The sequence below is a fragment of the Anoplolepis gracilipes genome, chromosome 16, assembly GCF_047496725.1.
Source record: "Anoplolepis gracilipes chromosome 16, ASM4749672v1, whole genome shotgun sequence".
Lineage (NCBI taxonomy): Eukaryota > Metazoa > Arthropoda > Insecta > Hymenoptera > Formicidae > Anoplolepis > Anoplolepis gracilipes.
Genome location: NC_132985.1, coordinates 9,077,886 through 9,100,826, shown reverse-complemented (window position 1 = coordinate 9,100,826; position 22,941 = coordinate 9,077,886). Strand labels below are relative to the sequence as shown.

Sequence of the window (22,941 nt, the reverse complement as noted above, 5' to 3'; positions counted from 1 at the left end):
TTTCTTAATTTACGTGTGAGTAGACTAGTTTTTTAACGACATTATATTGTATTGTTTACGTTTTAATTAACCCATTGTTTATAAAAATTTATACTTCTAAAAATTTTTAAAGTATATTTAAAAATAATTAAAATAAGGTTATAATATTGTAATATCTTCACTTGCTTACCACGTGTTGAAAAGGTAAATCTCTCATCAAACAGCCATATAAATTGTTCCTCGTACTCAAGGTATCTGAATATTAAACGAAACTTGTATAAAGTTCCTGCTTGTAAGTTTTCTATATAATATTTTACTTCTTTATTATAGTTGACTGTTATGTTATTTGTTGTTTGCCACTTTTCTGTCTCAACATTTGTATACTCTAACGCACAAAGAAACGTCAGATTGATGCTTGGGATCCAAGAGATGTTCATGCTGTTTGTGCTGACTCCGCTCAAAGTTATATTGTTCAGTTTCAAGTACATGTGAACAATCTGGCTTGAACTATTGTTGTGAAAATCTTTAAAATTAATTGGATACACACATACGTGTATCGAATATGTTTCTTCTGGTAACAACTGAATTTTTGTGAAAAACCTGCCATCTGCTGTACGTTTGGGCATATTAATAATTTGCGTGCCCTTTTGTCGCGTGTCGTTAATCGAAGAAAGTGATTTCCAATACACCTCATAGGTCACGGTCATACAGTTTAATTTCTTGGGCGGCATCCAATGAACTGCTACTATAGTAGGCGTCAGAATATAAACCGTTATGTTTTCCGGTGTTTCTCTGAGTTTGCCCGGGTTAGTCTTTAGTATCATGTCCGAGCCGAATAGTGGATTTATCGATAAATGATCAAAGTAAAAATTGCTCAGGCTTAGCTGTAACTTATACTCTGTAAACGGCGTTAAATTGTGAAACTCATAGTACTGCTTATATGTCTGCACGATAAACTTTTCAGACTTGTTAAAGTCATTGTCCAAACAATGACTTACGTATATAGTATATAAAGTGGCAGGTAAGTTGTATTTTTGGCATTCACTCTTGGGAACCGGCTCAGGAAGACTTATGTTAATACTGTTTGTCGTTATTATCGGTTTTTCAATATTATAAACATTTTCGTCAGGTGTCAGACATCTTGTCGGAGGATATAATTGCAAAGATTTACCGAAAGCATGAATTTCATGAATCCAGTAAGGCGTTTTTATTTTTTGCACGTATTCAAATGCATTGTCTTTACCTTCAAGAAGTATATACTTTTTCTTCAAAACAAAAACATAATCGTGGTAGTAAGTAAGCAAGTAAATGTTTGTCAATTGCAATTTGGTTGAAATATATTTCATTGCCAATGTTTTGGTGTCTAAAATTAATTTGCATATACAAACGTAAACGTCTGTCACAATCAAGAGATCACTCACTAACCAGTAAATTAGTGGTTTCTTAAGATTCATGTCGTCAATTTTTATAGCAGAAATCTCTGAAAAATTAAATGAGCAGGAGCATATGTTGGATGTGTTTTTTTGAATAATTTGTGCGTTTTTCCCATTCACATCCAATGACATTATCTTTGATTTTTCATTTGAATCTGGACCATAATCTTTCCAGTATAAAATTCTAGAAAATATATATATGCGTAATTAATAAATTAAATATAATATATAAGCTCTTTATAAGATATAAAATTCAATTAAAAAAATGGCGAGTAAGAGCAAAACGCTGTAGTTAGTGCGCAATAATTTTTTCTAACGATAAGTCACAATTTAATCTCTTCTTCTAACGAACGTTTCGGTCAATTTTATGACCTTTTTCAGCGCAAAAATACAAAAAACATATGAGAAATATTGGTTTTTTTGCTATATAACTGTATAATCACTTATCATTGAATGACGCCAGTACATCGTCATAAGGGAGTTTAAGAAAAGTTAAACATCATTATTTTGTCATATGCTTAAAATTGAACATGAAGATATTGTCAATACGATACGAAATTGTTGAGTTAATATGTTCCTCCTTTGGTTAGCAGGCCAAGAAGTGACACATAGGTTGACTCGTCACATTGTAAAACAAATTAGTCGGTTGGAAGCCTGTATTAAAATTATTAAAAATCAACCCACAATTTCACTAGTTAATAACAGAAACGTTTTTTTTATATAGAAGAGGCACTATGTTATGTTGAGTTGAAACATACATAATTGTTCCAAATTTTTTCACTATAACGTTGTTTAACGATGGACAAATCTTCTGATAATCATAAAAATGTCGACAGTTGTAGCTTTAAAATCATGAATAATGACAAATAAAGGTTGTTTAAACTTTCGGAAATTTGTCAATAATGTTTAGATACGTAGAATTTAAACATTCTATGTCTGTTTGCAAATTTATGCTGTTTATTTGTCTTTTTATGTATATCATCTGAGGTCAATCTTTTGTTATAAAAATTTTTTTTATCTAAAATTTTTACATCTTCCCAATCAAAATCATGATCATATTTTTGTGGATAGTAATAACCGATTTATTTTTATTGTTTAATATGTTAGACTTGTGTTCAGCAATCCTTGTTTTTAATTTCTTGTTTAAAACATAATAATATATATTATTAGTTACTACTGTTTCTTATAACATGTTTTATATATATATATATATATATATATATATATATATATATATATATAAAATTAAAGATAACAATAAAATACATGAAAATAGTAAATATGCATACAATATATATTTATTTTTAAAGAAGTTTTAATTTAATGTAATAAAAAAAATTATAAATGGAATAAATAATTATCACAGTTATGTAATTTCACATCTTATAATAAAATATGGTATGATAAATTTTTATTAAATAAAATATAAAATTTTATATATATATATACATATATATATTGTTACGTCCCTGGTTCGGCATCGGCTGAATGTCTTCGTTGGAGGATTGTTTATTGACAACCGCTTGGTTTTGTTTTCCGGTGAAATATTTAAAAAAAAAAAAGATTGATTTGGGTTGAGCCGTTGACGTGCGCGGATGTGCCGAATCTTTTGGCTTTGCATGCATACGTTTTTGTATTTAATTTGTGCATTATATTGGTATTAAAGATTATTTCTTATTTACGCGAGTCGATTTATTCTCGGCGCAAGTAAGAGTGAGTGTGTGTAAGTGTCTTCGCGCGACTACGCAAAGATTGAAGAAGGACGTAACATTTTGGGGGCTCGACCGGGATCGCAGAACAGATAATCAGTCAAGAAAGAAATGGCTTCTGGAGAAAGGAGTATGGAGACAGAAGTCGCTGGCCCGTCGAGTGGAAAGAGGTTGCGAGCCGTGACGTCCTTTACAGAGACGGAGACAACGGCATTACAAGCGGCAATGAAAGAAATCCACCAATTATGTCAGGAGCAGCGACAACAGAGGGCTGAATTTGAGAAGCTTTTACAACAACAACAGGCTGAATTCCAGGCGCAGCTTCAACGACAACAGACTCAACAGCTAAGTCCTACCAATAATAGAACTTTCGGAGACTCGGGATCGCATTTAGAAAATTTTAGAGAAAATCATGAGTATCGCGTTTGCACAGATTTAAGTTTTAAATTAAAACCAGATACGTTTGATGGTTCAGTATCCCTAAGAGAATATTTTTCACAATTCAATTTAATTACTCGGGCGAACGGGTGGGATGACTCGATGAAGACCGTTGCTCTTGCTTCATGTTTGAGAGGAAAAGCGCGTGCCGTTTTAGAGACAGTTCAGGATGTAACAAATTTAGAATTTGCGGAATTAAAATCAAAACTTGAGTTACGATTTGGGGACGAATATTTATCTCAAAACTTTTATGTTCAGTTCACAAATAGAAAGCAAAAATTCGGTGAAGATCTGGCTGCACTGGGTTTCGAATTAGACAGATTAGTTCGTCTCGCATATCCCGAGTGTCTGCATGAAGTCCGTGACAAAATTGCCTGCGCGCAATTTATTTCGGCAATTTTTGATAATTTTGTGAAACGAACGTTGCAATTGGAGAATATTACATCTCTCAGTGTTGCCAATAGAAAGGGCAAAGGCAATTAAAATGATTCAAGGGGAAGGATTTGAAAGGAAGAAAGGAAATTTTAATAAGAAAGTTATTGAAAGAAAGGACGTGGTGCAGAGTAGTATAACGGAAGGCAAGCGAGAGAGAAAAGAGGAGAAGAGGAATTGGCAAGGCAGCCGATTTGGCGCCGGCCGTAAGGAGTGTTGGACGTGTGGGAAAGTCGGACATTTCCGATCAGATTGTCCAGTGGAAAAGGAAAACTCGGCTTAGTCGAGCTGTGCGGGGGAGGTTCGGCTTGCGAAAGAGATTCCCCGGAAACTAATTTTAATGTTAGTAGTATAAGGACTACTTTAGGTCATTTTATTTATGAAGGAAAGAAGTGTTCTTTCAGGGTAGACACAGGCTCCGATGTGTCTATTGTATTGAGTAATAAAATTGTTGATGCAAAGAATGGAGTTTTTAAGGGAAATATTAATTTAAAATATCCCACTGGAGAGAAAGTTCCTGTTAAATTTCAAACAGAAATTAGAGTCGAATTGAGAAGATTTTCTTTGCAAATGCCCATAATTATTGCTGATATTAGTGACCAATGTTTGTTAGGAGTAGACTTTTTGAGAATGGTGAATTTAGAAAATGTGTTTGAATCAGTCTTTAGAGTTTCTAAAATAGAAAGAAAAATAGCTAGAATTGAAGAGCCTTTAAAGGGAGTTCCGGTTGCTTTGAAAGAACTCTTCGATAATAATTCTAAGAGATTGAATAATTTGGAAAGGGAGAATTTTATTGAATTTTTTAGGGAATTTGAAAATATATTTTCTGAGGATATTATTGCGGGAAATTGCAATTCAGTTGAACATGTTATAAATATGCAAGATTTCTCTCCCTATTAAACAGGTTCCCCGTAGAATTCCAATTCATTTGAGAGCAGAAGTGTATAGAAATATAGAGGAAATGAAAGCACGAGGAGTGATTGAGAAATCGCAGAGTCCATGGGTTTCTCCTGTTGTTATGGTGAAAAAGAAAGATGGTTCTATAAGATTTTGCGTTGATTATCGGAAGTTGAATGCGGTGACTATTAAAGATTCTTATCCCCTTCTCCGAATTGATGAAATTTTTGACCAATTAGCAGGTAATTCTTGGTTTTCTACCCTTGATCTTAAAAGCGGGTATTGGCAAATAAAGATTCGTCCTGAAGATAAAGAGAAAACGGCTTTTTCAATTGGTAAGAGACTTTGGCAATTTACAGTTATGCCTTTTGGTTTGTGTAACGCCCCTGCAACGTTTGAAAGATTAATGGAGAAAGTTTTGCGAAATTTGATATCGAAAATTTGTCTTGTTTATTTGGATGACGTAATAATTTTTGGAAAAACTTTTACTGAAATGATTAATAATCTTAAAATTGTATTTTCGAAATTAAGAGAAGCAAATTTAAAAATTAATCCAAAGAAATGTATTTTATTTGGAAATAAAGTAAAATATCTTGGTCATATTGTTTCTGCAGAGGGTGTTACTACAGATCCTGAAAAGATTATTGCCGTTAAAGATTGACCGATTCCCCATACCAGAAAACAATTGCGTAGTTTTCTCGGATTTTGTTCTTATTATAGGAAGTTTGTAAAAGGTTTCTCGTCTTTGGCCAAACCTCCTGTATACATTAACAGAGAATAAAGCCAAGTTTGTGTGGGAAGAAAAATGTCAAGAGGTGTTTGAAAAGTTAAAGTCATTGCTAAGTTCTTCTCCAATTCTTTCCTTTCCGAAGGAGGATGGTGAATTTATTCTAGATACAGACGCCTCGAATATAGGGATTGGAGCAGTCTTGTCACAAAAGCAAGATGGCAGTGAAAAAGTGATTGTGTATTTTAGTCGTGTGCTGAATAAATCAGAACGGAATTATTGTGTTACTCATCGGGAGCTTTTGTCGATAGTAGACTCTATTAAATTTTTTCGTCATTATCTTTTAGGACGAAAGTTTTTAATTCGTACGGACCATGTTTCGTTACGATGGCTTATGTCTTTTAGAGATCTAGAAGGGCAATTGGCTCGTTGGCTGGAGAGGCTCCAACAGTATAAATTTGAAATTATTTATCGGAAAGGGCTTTCTCATCAGAATACTGATGGATTATCCAGACGATTGTGTGAGTTAAGCGGCTGTGGATATTGTTCTAAAGTGGAAAAGAAGATGTCTGTCGCTCGAATTGTACTGGAAGACAAGAACCTTGGAGAGTGGCGTCATGCACAACGGACGGATTTGAGCATCTCATTTATATTGCAAGGAAAAGAAGCAGGACAGAGACCAGCTCGTTCGCAAATTCCTGTTGGAGATATCCCAGCACAGATTTATTGGTCATATTGGGACTTGTTGGTTTTAAAAGATGGAATTCTTTATAAAAGATGGGAAGCCTCGAATCTCAAATCCAGTTTTCTTCAATTGATAGTTCCTCGGAGTCGAGTGAAGGAGATTTTGGAGCAAGCACATGATTCTCCGTCGGGAGGTCATTTTGGGATAAATAAGACTTTAGGGAAGATTCGAAAACGATTCTTTTGGGGGACTTGTAAGTAGGATGTTGAAGAATGGTGTAGGACGTGTAAAATTTGTGTTTCGAGGAAAGGTCCTTTAGGAAAAGGGAAATCCCCTCTTCAGATTTATAACGTTGGTTCTCCAATGGAAAGGGTACAGATGGATATCCTTGGTCCTCTTCCATTAACGATATTAGGGAATAAGTATCTACTAGTCATTGTGGATTGCTTCACGAAGTGGGTAGAAGCCTACCCTATAAAGAATATTAGAGCTAAGACGGTGGCTGAGATTTTCGTTAGTCAATTTGTCTCCAGGCATGGGGTGCCATTGAGATTCATACAGATCAAGGAAAAAATTTCGAATCTCAATTATTCTCTGAATTAATGCATCTTCTTGGAATCAAGAAGACGAGAACAAATGCTCTGCACCCCCAATCTGATGGACAGGTTGAGCGTCAGCATCAGACAATAATAAATTATTTAGCTAAATATGTTTCAGAGAATCAGAAAGATTGAGCTCGATGGATTTCTATGTTTCTGTTAGCATACAGATCTTCAAAGCATGAGACCACTGGAGTGACCCCTGCAGAATTATATTTTGCTCGAGAGCTTAGATTACCTATGGATTTGTTACAGGGCAGTCCGAGATTTTATGAGGAGAGATTATCTCTGGAGAGAAGTTTTGTGAAAAATTTGAAAGAGAAGTTAGAAGAGATTCATTCCGGTGTTAGAGAACGTATGGTTTTAAGATCTTTACAAATGAAGGCTCGGTATGATCGAAAAGTTAGAGGAGTTCTTTTTGAAGAGAGAGAGAGAGTCTGGCTGTTTAATCCTTGCAGAAGTAAAGGAAAGGCTAAAAAATTACAAAACAATTGGGAGGGTCCGTATTTAATAGTGAAGAAATTAAACAAAGTAGTTTATTATATTCAAAAGACACCTCGGCACAGGAAGAAAATAGTGCATGCAGATTGATTAGCTTCTTTTCTCGAAAGAACCTTATAGTGAGGTAAATCGGAGCCCGGAATCTAATTTATGAATCGTTTGGTGTATAGTGCGTTAGGTAGAATGATTGCGTGTAGTATTAAGTAATATTAAGTTACTGCGTAATATCTTTTCTTTTCTTAGAGTCTTTGTCTTGGAAAGAGGATTGTCTTAAGGAAGGAATTCTTGACTGAAGCGGTTGAGCTGAACAGCGAGTTGAATTTAGGAAAAAAAGGGAAATTGTCATCCTAAGAAGACTGCCTCACTCACGGTTTTTGATCCGTGGTTTTCCCGTGGGTCATAGGACAAATGTCGAGGCAGCGACTTGGAGAGCCTCTTCGGGAACGTTGGGTCCACGGAGAATATCTCCCTCTTGTTCGAAGATTTCCTCACGGTCGCAGAGAAACCCGGACGTAGCGGAAAGAACTTCGGAAGTCGATTGGGTTCGAACAGCGAATTGCTCGGTAACCTGAGGCAGCAGCCCAGGGTAGGGCAGGATGGCTCGTCGATACCCTGGAGTCGACATGTGTGTACGTGCGACGGGATTCAATGTGGCGGATTGTACGGTAACCTGTGGCAGGAGCCCAGGGTAGTACAGGCATATTCGTCGGAGTTCTGAGGTCGACATCGGAGCACTCAGATCAAGAATAGCTTTAGATAGCCCTTTGTTTCTGATTGTCGGGACGACAATTTTGAAGAAGGAGGGCAAATGTTACGTTCCTGGTTTGGCATCCGCAGAATGTCTTCGTTGGAGGATTGTTTATTGACAACCGCTTGGTTTTGTTTTCCGGTGAAATATTTTAAAAAAATAACCTAACCCAACCCATTTGTGTGGGTAGGAAAGTGTATGCGCGGATACAGTGGGACTATATTATACAAAGTGTCCGGTAATAACCGCCTCACCGCTTATATACAGGTAGAGCAGGTCAAACTGGGTAGAAAAGTCCGCTACCATTTTTCGATTTTCGAAATAATAATCGAGAAATTAATTAAAAAAGATCGGCGAATCCGCGCGAGTTAAGCCCGCGCGGCGAGAAGGCCGTCCCACCGCTACGCGGTTACTAGGCGCGCTACTCATACGCATCCATTTCCAGTCGTAGACCGCTCTTCCTATCATTCAATGAGTGTCTAGCAGTAGGATGGGTCTTCTTGCCTGCCGCTTGTACTCGCCCAGATTTGTCAATCTTTGTTAATTAATTTCTCGATAATTATTTCGAAAATCGAAAAATGGTAGAAGACTTTTCTACTTAGTTTGAACTGCTCTACCTATGTATGAGCGGTGAGGCGGTTATTACCGGACACCCTGTATATGATATTATAATTAATATTGTATGAGGTTTATAGTCTTTATCATTGTTTTTCTCGAAAACTATCACTTGTATAATAAAAATGAATAGGATATAAAACGTGTATTTTGAAGAGACTTACAACTTTTATTTGAAACATTTTTTTAAATTTCTAGTATTTGATAAAATAATTGGAAAAAACGTCAATTTTTAACAATTTTTGTATGTAACTTTTTAGTAAACAACGAGCGACGGCTAAAACCTTTTAAGCGTTACTGAGGGTGATGAGCTTGACAACATATGTCAAGGTCATTGACTTCTGAAAGGGGTGACCTTATGTGAATATTTATCATGGTTTCTTCTAAATTTTTAAATTTAATTTTTTAATTAAAAAAATATGATTTCTCAATGTTTCGAAACATTTTGAACACATTGGCAGAGAAATCTGGAAAAACATTTTTTTTGCAAAAACATAACCTTTTATAATTAAAAAAAAATTTTCAAATTTAAAAAAACCAAATAGCAGCCATCCCAGAATAATTGCAACATTTTGGTACCAATTTCGTTGGAATCGGTCCACAAATGTGGAAGTAGTTCGCGGTCAGACAGACAGACGGACGATACTTATATATATAGATATTATTTAATGGACATTTATTATTTATTATTAAATTTACAATTACAAAACTGTGTGATTTTTTATTTCATTTTTAGCTTTTTCAACTAATTAAAACTTCTTAAAAATAAATGTACAACTATTTCATGCATTTGCGACTTTTATGTACTTTATTATTATCTTTAATTAATAAATATAGCACTTTTTGTTTTATAAACATTTCCTAATACATCTATATATTCAATATATTTAATATCATTTGAAATGTTTATGAAAGGCTTACAAAATATGTATGAAACAAACAGTTACTATGGGAGTATATACATATATATATATATATATATATATATATATATATATGGTGTGTGTGTGTGTGTGTGTATGTGTGTGTGTGTTTGTGTGTGTGCGTGTTTGTGTGTGTGCGTGTATATATATGTATGTATATGTATATATATGTATATATATATATATATATACATATAATAAGGGGGAGGGGGTAAAGATGGCAGACGGAGAGGATGGGCGAGTAAGAGTTCGAAGTGTTTTTCGAGGTTTTGACAAGGATAGAGAAAATGTAAAGTGAAGAGGAAGGACAGATGGGGAAGCAGCAGGAGAGTGTAGTGAAAGAAAGTGGAGCAGAGGGGAAGGTCAAGCAGAGAAGAGAGATATAAGGACGGGAAAGTTGGAACGGGATGACAGAGAAAGATGACGTGGAGGATCGGAGAAACGAAGAAAGGAGGGATACAGTGGAGCAAGGAGTGTTGCACCAAAAATTGATTAAGAGGAGGTCAAGAGGATACAGGAGAGAAGAGGTATAAGAGGAGAGGACAGGAAAGAGGGAAGATGGACAAGAAAGATAAAGGTTGGCAAGGGGGGAAGAGGAGAACGGTGTGAGAGAACGGAGTGACGGAGCAGGAAAGAGTAAGGAGTATCGAGGGCGAAGGACAGATGGCAGCAGGCAGCGGTTCGAACGGCACAGCACGGATAAGGCAGCGGACGGATCGATGCCGGTAGGAGGCGGCGGGTCGATAGGTCGATAGGGCAATGGCGTTTAGAAGTGATAAGGTGCAAGCGAAAGAGGTTAAGAGAGGAATACAGGCAGATAGAAAGTGTAAAGATACGAGTAAGAATAGAGGGAAGAACGTGAATAGAGAGGAAAGGAAGAAGAAATGGAGAGAAGTAAGAAGGAGCTAGGGAAGATGGAGGAGATAAGAGGGTTAAGGAAGGAGATAGGAGAAATGAAGGACTGTATGACGGAATTGCTGAGGGTGGTGAGGATGATATATAGTGAGTTAAAGAACAGGAAGGAGAACAAGGAGAGAAAGGCAGGAGACGAGAGGAGCGAAAAGGCGTCGGAAGAGGAAGAGAAGAGAGGAAGGATGGAGTGGCGAGAGGAGGAGAGGAAAAGCGAGGAGAAGGAGAGAGGGGTTGAAGTGAGCGACAAAGGGAATAAGAGAGAGGAGAAAGAGGGCAGGAAGAAGGTGAAAGAGGAAGAAAAGGAGAGAGGAGCGGCTATAGCACAAGGGGAAGAAAAAGGAGGAAAGAAGAGAGAGGAGAGAGGGTTGAGGGAGAAAGAGACAAGGAGAAGGTGGGAAAATGAGGGAATAGAAAGGGAAAGGAGAGAACGCTGAGAGCAGAGAAGAAGAGGAGAGGAGGACAGGGAGAGTGAGGCATGGTGGAAGATGGTAGAAGAGGACGAAGAGGAGGAGTGGGTGGAAGAGAAGGAAAAGGAGGAAAGAGAGAGGAAAGAAAAGCGGAAGAGCGTATGGAAGAGGATGGAGGGAAGAGCGGAGAGGACAAGAAAGGAGAAAGAACAGGGAGAGAAGAGAGAGAGCGGAAAGAGAGGAAGAGGAGAAAAGAAGGAAGAGAGAGAGAAGTGTGATATGGAGAGGAATAGAGGGGGCTGATCAGGAGGAGAGGAGATATATGGTGGAAGAGATCATTAGGAGAGAATTAGACAGGAAGTTGAGGATGAAATGGAGAGAAGAAAGAAGAAGGGAGGACGGGACATGGATGGTGTTAACGGAAATGGAGAGGAGAGAAGACGGGGAAGAGATATTAGAGAAAGAAGGAGAGATTAGAGGGAACTGGGGAGTGGGAGTGGACGAGGGTTTGACAATGGAGGAGAGGAAGATGAGATGAAGGATTGAGGAGGCAGCAAGAAGAGAAAGAGCGAGAGGCAGGAAAGTGATAGCAACAAGCAGGGAACTGAAGGTGGATGAGAAGAAGAGGAGATGGTTAGAAGAGGAGAAGAGATGGGAAGCAGAGGATGGAGAGGAGAGAAAAATGAGAAGTAAAAGGAAAGAAAAAGAGGACGAGTAGAAGAGAGCAGGCAGAGAGAAGAGATAAAGGGTCAGAGACAAAGGGATGGACGGAACGGAAGGTAAGATAGAGAAAAGTGGAAAAAAGAAAGAAGAGGAAGAAGGGTGAGATAAGGAAGGAAGGATAAAGGGTCAGAGGTAAAGGAGCGGTAAGAGCAGGAGGAGAGTCGGAGGAAAAAGGAGAGGAAAGAAAAGAGAGGAAACAGGAAGAAAGGGGAGAGGGGATGAGAGGAGGGATGGAGAGGGGAACAATTTGTAAGGTCGCACAATGGCCAGGCTCGCGGAGGAATGGGAAGGGGGGCATGTAACAAGAGGAGGTGAGGAACTAACGGGGATATAGGAGGGAAGGACAGGGGTATAATCTTGTTATTGTAACTTGTATATATGTAGATATGTATGTGTATGGGTACGTGGGAGATTGTAAGGGGTTTGGTGGTCCCCTGAAAACACCCCGGCAACCCGAGGGAGTCCGGAATAAATTATGTATATACATATAATAATTAATAATTAATATAGCTATAATAAGATTTAAGAAAGAGCTCCAAATTGTTAAATATAAATAGATGATTAAAAAAGAGGCATAGGAGCGGGGAGATATGCATGGAAATATAAGTTTTTTTGTAGATAGTGTGTCACAAATATATTAACGATTTTTTACATTGGTAAAATTCTATAAAATTCTATAAAAAGGCGGAAATTGTACAAAATAATGAACGTTTCGATTCACGTTTTTGAATCCTCTTCAACATAATATAGAAAAAGGAATGTATAATTATATATAATTTGAGATAGGATTAATAGAACGCATCATATAGATACAGCGCAAGCATTGTGTAACTAAAAATCATAATCGCATACGCTTGATTAGATAGATCGCTTTCTTGAGACCGCGTGTATAGTTGTACAATTACATCGTTCGTAAATATAAATGCCGTCTACAATATATATGTGATCGTAATTTTAGTGCTGTTTTTTATTGTAAATGATTGTTCTTTAGAATGTATATTCAAAACTGTTCGGCTCTTTAATCGTACGGTTTCCATATTAATCCCGTGAAGCAATTCTTCGAGGTTTCCAGACCACGAGAGATGATCAGTTAAGTTGGATGGATAAATCTATATTATAAAATTGAATGTGATAAATACCTGTTTATAGTGATGTTTTTACCGCTATTTTATGTGCACTGATTATAACTCAGAAAAATGCTTACAGGATGTATGTTCCGTTTACGTGTTTGTTGAATATATGGTATCTTTGTCTCGCAATGATGTATAACGTGTAGTTATGACGGAGGAATAGGTGGTAATGAGCTCAAGAGCGAAAAAGCATTTAAAATAGAAAGAGTTAGTTAGGTGATGACCTTAGATCTTTGGAAGTTTGTTTATTATATCATCATAAATAGCTGGCAAACATTCTGTATCTGTTTGTAGATTTATGATGTTTCTTACTCTTTAAATAAACCTCCTCTTTACGACGATAAAACTGACAAAAAAATTGAAATCTTACCAAAATTTGACAATCTTAATCAGAACAACATATTTGACCTAAAAGAGAATTAGTTTATAAACTTATCTTCTACGCACTTCTCTAAAGATATACAATGCTTTCTACAATTAGGCGATAATTTTAGCGTACCATCCAACTCTATATCCAAGACAACGACTGAATTCATCAAAAATTTTGAAAACAGTTTAAAAAAAGTTCCTGCGGAAAAAAGGATGTTGGTGAGAAGTCGAACACAGACCATCATAAAATCTCTTCCTACATCATCCGTTCCACACAATGAAACTATCAGACAACTAATCAAATTTACAATCTACCACTAACATCTTCTTAAAGGAAAACGCGAATCTCATCCTTACTAAAGCGGACAAGGGTAACGTAACTGTTGCTCTGGATAAAGATATATACACCCAAAAAATCGAAGATTTATTGTCGGATAATGACACTTATGTTTTATTAAACAAAAACCCAATTATCAAACTAATTTCAAATCTCCATGAGATACTTAAAAGGTGGAAAAAACATGAATACATTTCAACTACTGAATACCGAAAAATGTATTTTAGTGAAGGAAATTTACCACGAGCATACGGGTTACCCAAAATCCATAAGAACAACATCCCATACAGACTGATTGTATCATCTATCAATAGCCCATTATATAATTTAGCCAGTTGGTTACAGAAAATCTTGTATGATAGCTTTCCGAAACCGAAGAGCCACATTGCAAATAGTTTCGATTTGGTCAACAATTTATCTGATTTACATATTGACAGTGATTATGAGTTATTCTCGCTAGATGTAATTTCGCTGTTCATCTCGCTAACATCTCGATTAATTTAGCATTGGAAAGCATATCAAATAGATGGCATCATATTACACAAAATTGCAACATCCCTGAACCCGAATTTTTAACAGCAATAAACTTAGTTTTAAACTCGACATACTTCACTTTTAACAATAAATTTTACCGACAAACATTTGGCACACCAATGGGCTCCCCACTCTCCCCTATTATCGCCGACATAATCCTACAAGACATAGAGGAAAAAGCATTGACGTTATTGAATTTTACCCCCCCCCCATTTATTTTAGATTACGTTGACGACATACTAATATCTGTACCTCTAAAATTTATTGACCAAATAGTGAACATTTTCAACTCTTTTCACAATAGAGTACAGTTTACAGTGGAAAAAAATGTCCACAACAAAATTAATTTCTTAGATTTCACGATTATCTTAATTGATAACAATTTAAAATTTGACTGGTACCATAAGAACACGTTCTCGTAGATACCTCAATTTTCATTCCCAACACCCAAACAACCAAAAAAGAGGCACAATAATAGGCTTAACCGATAAAGTATTCGTATTATCATATCCTAGGTTCCATGAAAAGAATTTTAAATTTATAATAAAGATTTTATCAGACAACTCCTATCCAACTGAATTTATTTTCAAAACAATTAACAACCGTATAAAGCACTTAATTAACAACAGACCATTCAACAGAGAATCACCAACACTTAAAAACAATTCATACTTCACAATTTCATATTTACATGTGGTAACTGAAAAAATTAGGAATGCTTTAAAAGATGTTGACATTAAATTAGCCTGCTACAGTATAAATAAAAATAATAAATTTATTAAGACACATAAAGATCCTATCCCTATTCCCATGACAACAAACATTGTCTACAAAATTAATTGTTTAAACTGTGACGCTTCATATGTTGGCCAAACGGGTAGGAAACTAAACACTAGAGTTAAAGAACACAAGACCAACATAATGAGGTCCGCTAATAACAGATCAGTGATCACTGACCACCGCTTAACATACAATCATGACTTTGATTGGGATAATACACAAATACTAGACAATGAACCCTATTATACAAAAAGACTGATATCTGAAATGTTACATATTAAACGACAAAAAAACAGCATAAATCTACAAACAGATACAGAATGTTTGCCAGCTATTTATGATGATATAATAAACAAACTTCCGAAGATCTAAGGTCATCACCTAACTAACTCTTTCTATTTTAAATGCTTTTTCGCTCTTGAGCTCATTACCACCTATTCCTCCGTCATAACTACACGTTATACATCATTGCGAGACAAAGATACCATATATTCAACAAACACGTAAACGGAACATACATCTTGTAAGCATTTTTCTGAGTTATAATCAGTGCACATAAAATAGCGGTAAAAACATCACTATAAACAGGTATTTATCACATTCAATTTCATAATATAGATTTATCCATCCAACTTAACTGATCATCTCTCGTGGTCTGGAAACCTCGAAGAATTGCTTCACGGGATTAATATGGAAACCGTACGATTAAAGAGCCAAACAGTTTTGAATATACATTCTAAAGAACAATCATTTACAATAAAAAACAGCACTAAAATTACGATCACATATATATTGTAGACGGCATTTATATTTACGAACGATGTAATTGTACAACTATACACGCGATAAAATATGTACACGCGGTCTCAAGAAAGCGATCTATCTAATCAGGCGTATGCGATTATGATTTTTAGTTACATAATGCTTGCGCTTTATCTATATGATGCGTTCTATTAATCCTATCTCAAATTATATATAATTATACATTCCTTTTTCTATATTATGTTGAAGAGGATTCAAAAACGTGAATCGAAACGTTCATTATTTTGTACAATTTCCGCCTTTTTATAGAATTTTATAGAATTTTACCAATGTAAAAAATCGTTAATATATTTGTGACACACTATCTACAAAAAAACTTATATTTCTATGCATATCTCCCCGCTCCTATGCCTCTTTTTTAATCATCTATTAATATAGCTATAATTATTAGTTGATTTTGTTCTTTTTATTGTTCTTAATATCTAATATATTTAGGATTATTGTAGGAGCACATTCACTATATCGGCAGAGATCATCAAACGAGAAGAATCAGTCACAAATAGAAAGTCCTCGAAAAAGAAAATTGCGCATGAAGATTATGAAGTTAAAAGCGCAAAATAAAACGCTACGAGAAATTATTAGAAGACTTAGAATTGAGAAAAAGAAGCAAACAATAAGAAATACATCAAAAAAAGAAGAGGATAAATACGACATTTTAACGAAATTAGGCCGTAAGTTATTACCCACAAATTTTGCGAAATTGTTATCTGCGCAAATTGACCAACAAATTAAAAGCAAATATGGTGCAAGACATGATGCTGAATTTAAAAAATTTGCATTATCTATATATTTTTCAAATCCACAAAATTATAGACAATTAAAAGAATCACTCGCCTTGCCTTCCGTGTGTTTTTTGCAGTTATTACAAGTACATGGAATATTGTCCCCGGTATAAATGATAAAATTTTTAACGCTCTTGCAATAAAATTGAATTCGTTACCGATAATAGAACGCCATTGCATATTGTGTGCAGATAAAATGAGGTTAAAAGCTCATTTATTTTATAATGTGTCGCGAGATGAGATAATAGGTTTCGAAGATACCGGTAACTTTCAATCCTGCAAAAAGTGCCTTAGTTATAATGGCACGTAGTATTGCAGGTAATTGGAAAATCCCTGTTTGCTATTGTTTTGTTGAAACTGCATGTAGTAGTAAAATTTTGAAAAATTTAACTTTTAACATTATAATTAAGTTAAAAAATTGTGGTGCTAGAGTGCATGCTTTGGTGACAGATATGGGATCGAATTTCATGCTACTATCTCGCGAGTTAGGCATTTCTACACGAAATTCTACATTTTTGGTTGAGGAAGACAAAATAGCTTATATTTTTGATACTCCACATTTAATTAAAGCTACACGAAATAATTTATTACAACATAATTTAAAATTTAAAAACAAAATAGCTTCATGATCTCATATTGAAGAATTTTATAAGAGAGACAGTAAATAATGGATTAGAACAGCTCCTAAATTATCCAATTATCATATTGAACTTAATAATTTTTTAAGAATGAAAGTTAAATATGCCGTCCAAGTATTTAGTAATCGTGTAGCTGCGGGTATGTGCACACAAATGTCTTCCGGTTTTCTTGCAAGTGAAGCTGTGGGCACAATAAACTTAATTGATCATTTTGACAAATTATTTGATATCTTAAATTCTTCATCTTTGGTTACGCTTAAAGAGTATGCAAAAGTTTTCGCTACAAAAACAAATAGAATTTTTAAAAGAAATGTTGTTTATTAAAATTTATAAAAGTTATTAAAGAAAACGGCTCTAATGTAAAAGTTAAATGTTTTGAATGCTGACAGATCACAATTAAAAGTATAATAGAACCTTAGGAAATATTAAACAATTATCATTTTCCTTATCTTCGAACGCGTCGGTTAAACCAAGATTGTATTAAAAATTTTTTTGGCTCTATTCAACAACAAGGTGGCAATTCTTTAAATGCAACACCAATCAAATTTTCACGTGCTTTTAAAAAATTTTTTATATAATTAGTAAAACATATTTTAAACATTCAGATACACAATATTGTGCAGAAGACAAAATGCTTAATATATTCAAAGCATTATGTAATAATAATGTAGAATCTGTATTGGAATTTGTTCCATCGCCGACGCCTAAAATTATTTTAGATATTCCAATACATGATTATCGTTCGATAGATCTGCCAGAAGAAAATGCATTTATGTATGTATGCGGGTATTTAATTAAAAAATGTTCAGAAATACATTCGTGCGATACGTGTCTACAATACATAAATGAAAATAATGATATATTAGATAATTCCACCTTATATTGTTCTTTTAGAGCCTATAAAAATGAAACAAGTCTTTTTGGTAAATTTAAATATACCCAGCAATAGTTTTTGTTTTTATATTAAAAAATTAGAAGAAATATTTGTAAAAAATTTTAAAAATAATTGTTTTCAGAAAGGTATCGGTGGTTATTTATTTAAACTTGCACAAAATGTAACTTTTGAGTCACCGTGTCCCAATTTTCCTACAACTTTTCTTATGAAACTATTTTTACGCATGCGTATTTATTATACATTATCGCAGCATAATAAAATGTTTAAAGGAATTTCTAGAAAAAATAAGAAACTTGTAAATATTTTACATTTATAAACTTTCTCTAATATATTTGTTTTTTTTTATATAATTACAGTTTTATTTTTAAACGCATTTTTAATAATTTATACATGACTTACTAATGGAATCCGTGTTTTATAAATGCATTTGATGTAATCTCTTTTCTTAATGCAATTAATTGCATTTCATGCATTTATATTTTCTATTCACCAAGTGTGATTTTCTTTGTAACTGTCTTTATTGCATATTTTCTTTATTGCATATGTTCTTTTGTGTGCATTCCTACAATAATATATTTTGCGTTGTTTTATGATGATGAATTGATAATATTTTTAAATTTTTGCATCTTATTTATAGATATTTATGTATTATATGCATTATTTATTAAGCATTGGTTTTTAAGCATTTATGTGTTACATGCATTTATTTATAATGAGAATTTATTGTGTATTTTAAATTGTTTTTATTATATATATATATATATATAGATATATACAGTTATATATTTTTGTTTTTTATATATATTATATATATATATTTATTAAAAAATATAAAAATATTATATATATGTAGCTAATGTGCATGTGTATGTGTGTACATATGTGTGTATGTATGTATGTATAGAGTTACTGTTTGTTATGCGTAGGGTGTGGCACATATAGAGTTACTAATATAGATTATAAATTGTATTTATTCTAATTTATTTAATTTTTTTATTTAGATCTATATGTTTATCGTAGCTAGCTCGAATAGCGTAGCAGCATTAAAACGGATAAACGAAATTTACTAATTACAAAAAAATGTTGAACAAGATTTAAGAAATATAATGTTATAGTTAGTATCATCAAAAAATTAAATATTTTGTTAGTATACGTTTTTATTATAATTATTAAGAAAAACTTTCTGCTATTCTCTTTTGCTTTTTTCTTGTTTGTACCGAGGTGGATCGAGTAGCTGAGGTACAAATAAATAAAGGAGTTGAGAGGAAAGGAGAAAAATATTTACTAATATACATACATAATTTATAATAAATATAAGTCTATTATAATCTTGCAAATTATTATAAATATAATTAGATATAACTGAATGTAATTAGATGTAATCAGATTTAATTTAATAGTATTTAATAGTACTACTATAATATTATCATTTAAATTCTTATATTATATTACTTCTTATATTAGATAAATCTCTGTATCCATTTATATTAAATTATGTATAATATGATATTAATAAATGTTATTTTATTTCAAAAATATTACAATTTTACAGTAATTCTTTTTACCTTTAAGAAAATAATTTACTTATCTGCGTATATTGCAATATTAATTGTATACAGTTGTATATTAATAAAATTAATAAATTTAATATAATTATATTATAATTATATATAATTGTGATTTTTCTAACAATTATGATTAATTATGATTTTCTTTAGCACTACATTTAATATTTTAAAAATAATTTGTAATTTTCTCTTTCTTATGTTCTTGCTCTATTTTTACATATATTAATTATTTCACATATATTTCAATATAACAATTAATTATATTTCTGGTAAAAGTGCATAAAAGGTAACCTCACTGTTGGTATCAGTTTATAAAACCAAAGGAACAGCATGAAAAATATGAAACTTCATTTTGTTATATCTCCTAAACTAATGCCGTTCCCCACTTAATTCTTGCGGGGAATTACTCAGAACAACTCCCCGAACAATATATGTAAGTAGCAAGAAAATCGGAGAGGTATTACCTTTTATGCACTTTTACCATATTTCTTTTATATATCTTTTATTTTTGTAATTTTTTCTTTTGTAAATATATTATTAACAATTTATTTCTCTATATATTATTTATTAACATATATTATTTTGAGTTATTATATATTGCTACATGTATCAATGAGTAAGAGAGAGAACGAACAACAGTAGAAAACAAGAGTAAGCAAAAGAGAAGATTAGATGGCGTTACTGGCCAACTCTCTTATTTCGCGCATGCGCACTCCATTTTGGCCAACACTACATCAAAGGTGCCGACAGGGAGTTGCGCTACTATATATACTGTATACTATGGTATTGTAAAATAAAATCTTGTCAGCATTATTAAATTTTCTATTTAAAATTTGGTTATTTGTAATTAGAGCTTTCAGTCTGCAAGAAAAAATATTGAATATAAATTCTAATGGATAATTGTTATCCAAAAGAGTATTTATAGTCAAAGTGTGACATTCTAATAAGTCAGCAATAAGCGGAGACAACGGTGATCCCACAGGAGTGTCATATGTTTGTTTGTAGGTAATGCTGTTGAAGATAAAGAAAGTGGAATTTAATATTAATCTTATTCCTGTTAAAAATTCATCTGCAAGAATGTCACACTTGTCTGTGATATGTGAAATTCTTTTTTCAACACTGTCAATCAGTTTCTTAAATGTGACTTTGATTATAGAAAAATATAACCATATAATTTTTGACTGGTACCATAAGCCAACATTTTCAGGTAGGTACTTGAATTTTTATTCACAACACCCGATATGTCAAAAAAGAGGAATGATAATTGGTATCATTGATAGAATATTTTTTCTATCCCATCCATCTTTTCACAGTAAAAATACATTTTTTTCTATAAATACTCCTTTGGATAACAGTTATCCATTAGAGTTTATATTTAATACTATTTCTTGCAGACTGAAAGCTCTAATTACTAATAACCAAATTTTAAATAGAAAATTTAATAAAACTGACAAGATTAAGGATACATCTTATTTCACAATACTATATATTCCTGGAATAGCGGAACAATTTATGAATGTAGTTAAGAATAGTAATGTGTCACTCTCTCATATTATAGCATAAACTAAATAATTTTATCAAAGTACACAAAGACCTGGTATCTCCACCTTCACAATCGAATTTAGTTTATAAAATTAACTGTAAAAATTGCACAGCTTTATATGTAGGACAAACGGGAAGGAAATTAAAAACAAGGATTGCTGAACACAAGTCTAACATACTAAATAATAAAAATAATTCGGTTATTACTATTCACAGATTAGAATAAGATCATGATTTCGATTGAGAAGGTGTAAAAATTTTAGATAGAGAAAATTTTTATAACAAAAGGTTGACCTCAAAGATGATATACATGAAAAGACAAATAAACAGCATAAATTTGCAAACAGACACAGCATGTTTAAATTTTACGTATCTAAACATTATTGACAAATTGCCGAAAGTCTAAACAACCTGTATGACTTTATTTGTCATTATTCATGATTTTAAAGTTATAATTGTCGACATTTTTATACGTCTATTAAACTGACACAGCCACTTTAGCACAATCGAATAAAACTTATATATAAATTTAGTGCTTTTTTGTTGCTCAATTCCTGATTTTTTCCTCCAGCCGATTCGGAGAAAATAATGGTTGTGCTAATTTAAGATTAAAGTTGGCACAGCCATAAAAAAATTTTTTTAATTAAAAAACAGTACATTTGTTTAGACCTAACTTATGTATACCTAGTAATATATTTTAGAATATCATAAATAAGTAAAACAGTAAGATAAAGCTACAAAATAATAATTATTGTTATTTATATTTAATAATAATAGTAACTTGTAATGTTAGTTACTCCACAAAAAAAAACTTTAAAAGGTAAAAAAATACGCCAAAACAAAAAGATATTCAATCAATAGTCAACTAATCGCCAAATACTTCAAAGCAAATCAGTTTGTGAGGATTTGTTGAAATAGTACTTATCATAAAATTAATCTTGAAATTATAGAAATATTATAAGTATTCTCTTTATAAAATTAAAACATATTTAATTTTTATTATCAGAAGAACTCAATACTAAAAGAATTAAAGTTAAAATAATAGGCAAACAGATTTTGGCGTGACCAGATCACAGACTATTAAGACTTATATATTTTGATTAACATTGTGGAAATTATTGTGGAGATTATTGTGGAAATACGGAAATAAAATTTGCATGTGCAAATTTTCCCAGACAAAACATATTCTTACTTTTGAGAAGAAGGCGGGAGGAGGGAAGGAAAAATACAAAATCTGACAAATGCTTCTTAAAGTAGAGGCTTTAACTTACAAAATAAAAAAAAAATTTTAAATACGTCAATTTTTCGTGGAATTGTGATTATCTGAAGTTATGTGAAATTTTGGTATAAATTTTTATTGCGATAATTTTGTTGCCCAGTGTATATATAGGGTAAACTCGGGTAAGATGGCCATAGTTTTTTAAAATGTAAAAAATATACTTTTGTTACGTCCTGTCGGCTCCACGTTTTTCCCTCCCATGAAAACGATGCGATAATCAGTCATAAAAGAGTTGCGCGAGATTGAGTGAGATGTATAACGACAGAGAGATCGAAGTCGTGCACGACACATATATGCGTAAACACAGACATGCACACATGCATGTATATATACATACGATTGTATATATACGATATACACATGTATACACATATGCGTGCGTTTATACATATACGTACACAAATCGAACATAAAAGTCACCGCGGACCACGCGGCGTACAACAAAGGTATCCGTAGCCACTGTGATCCGAAATTGTATAGATCTCGCGGCGTCTTGTCTCTTATCGCGACTCGTTTGATGTAACGCGCGCCAATAGC

General features: G+C 33.2%; 1 protein-coding gene across 1 annotated transcript in view; it reads right to left on the bottom strand.

The window, feature by feature from the left end:
* The window catches only part of LOC140674633 (proto-oncogene tyrosine-protein kinase ROS-like), an 89,075-nt gene that overhangs the window by 26,049 nt on the left and 40,085 nt on the right, over nt 1–22,941 (bottom strand). The window contains 1 exon segment of the mRNA XM_072908313.1: nt 170–1,596. Within this exon segment, the coding sequence (XP_072764414.1) occupies nt 170–1,596 (1,427 nt within the window).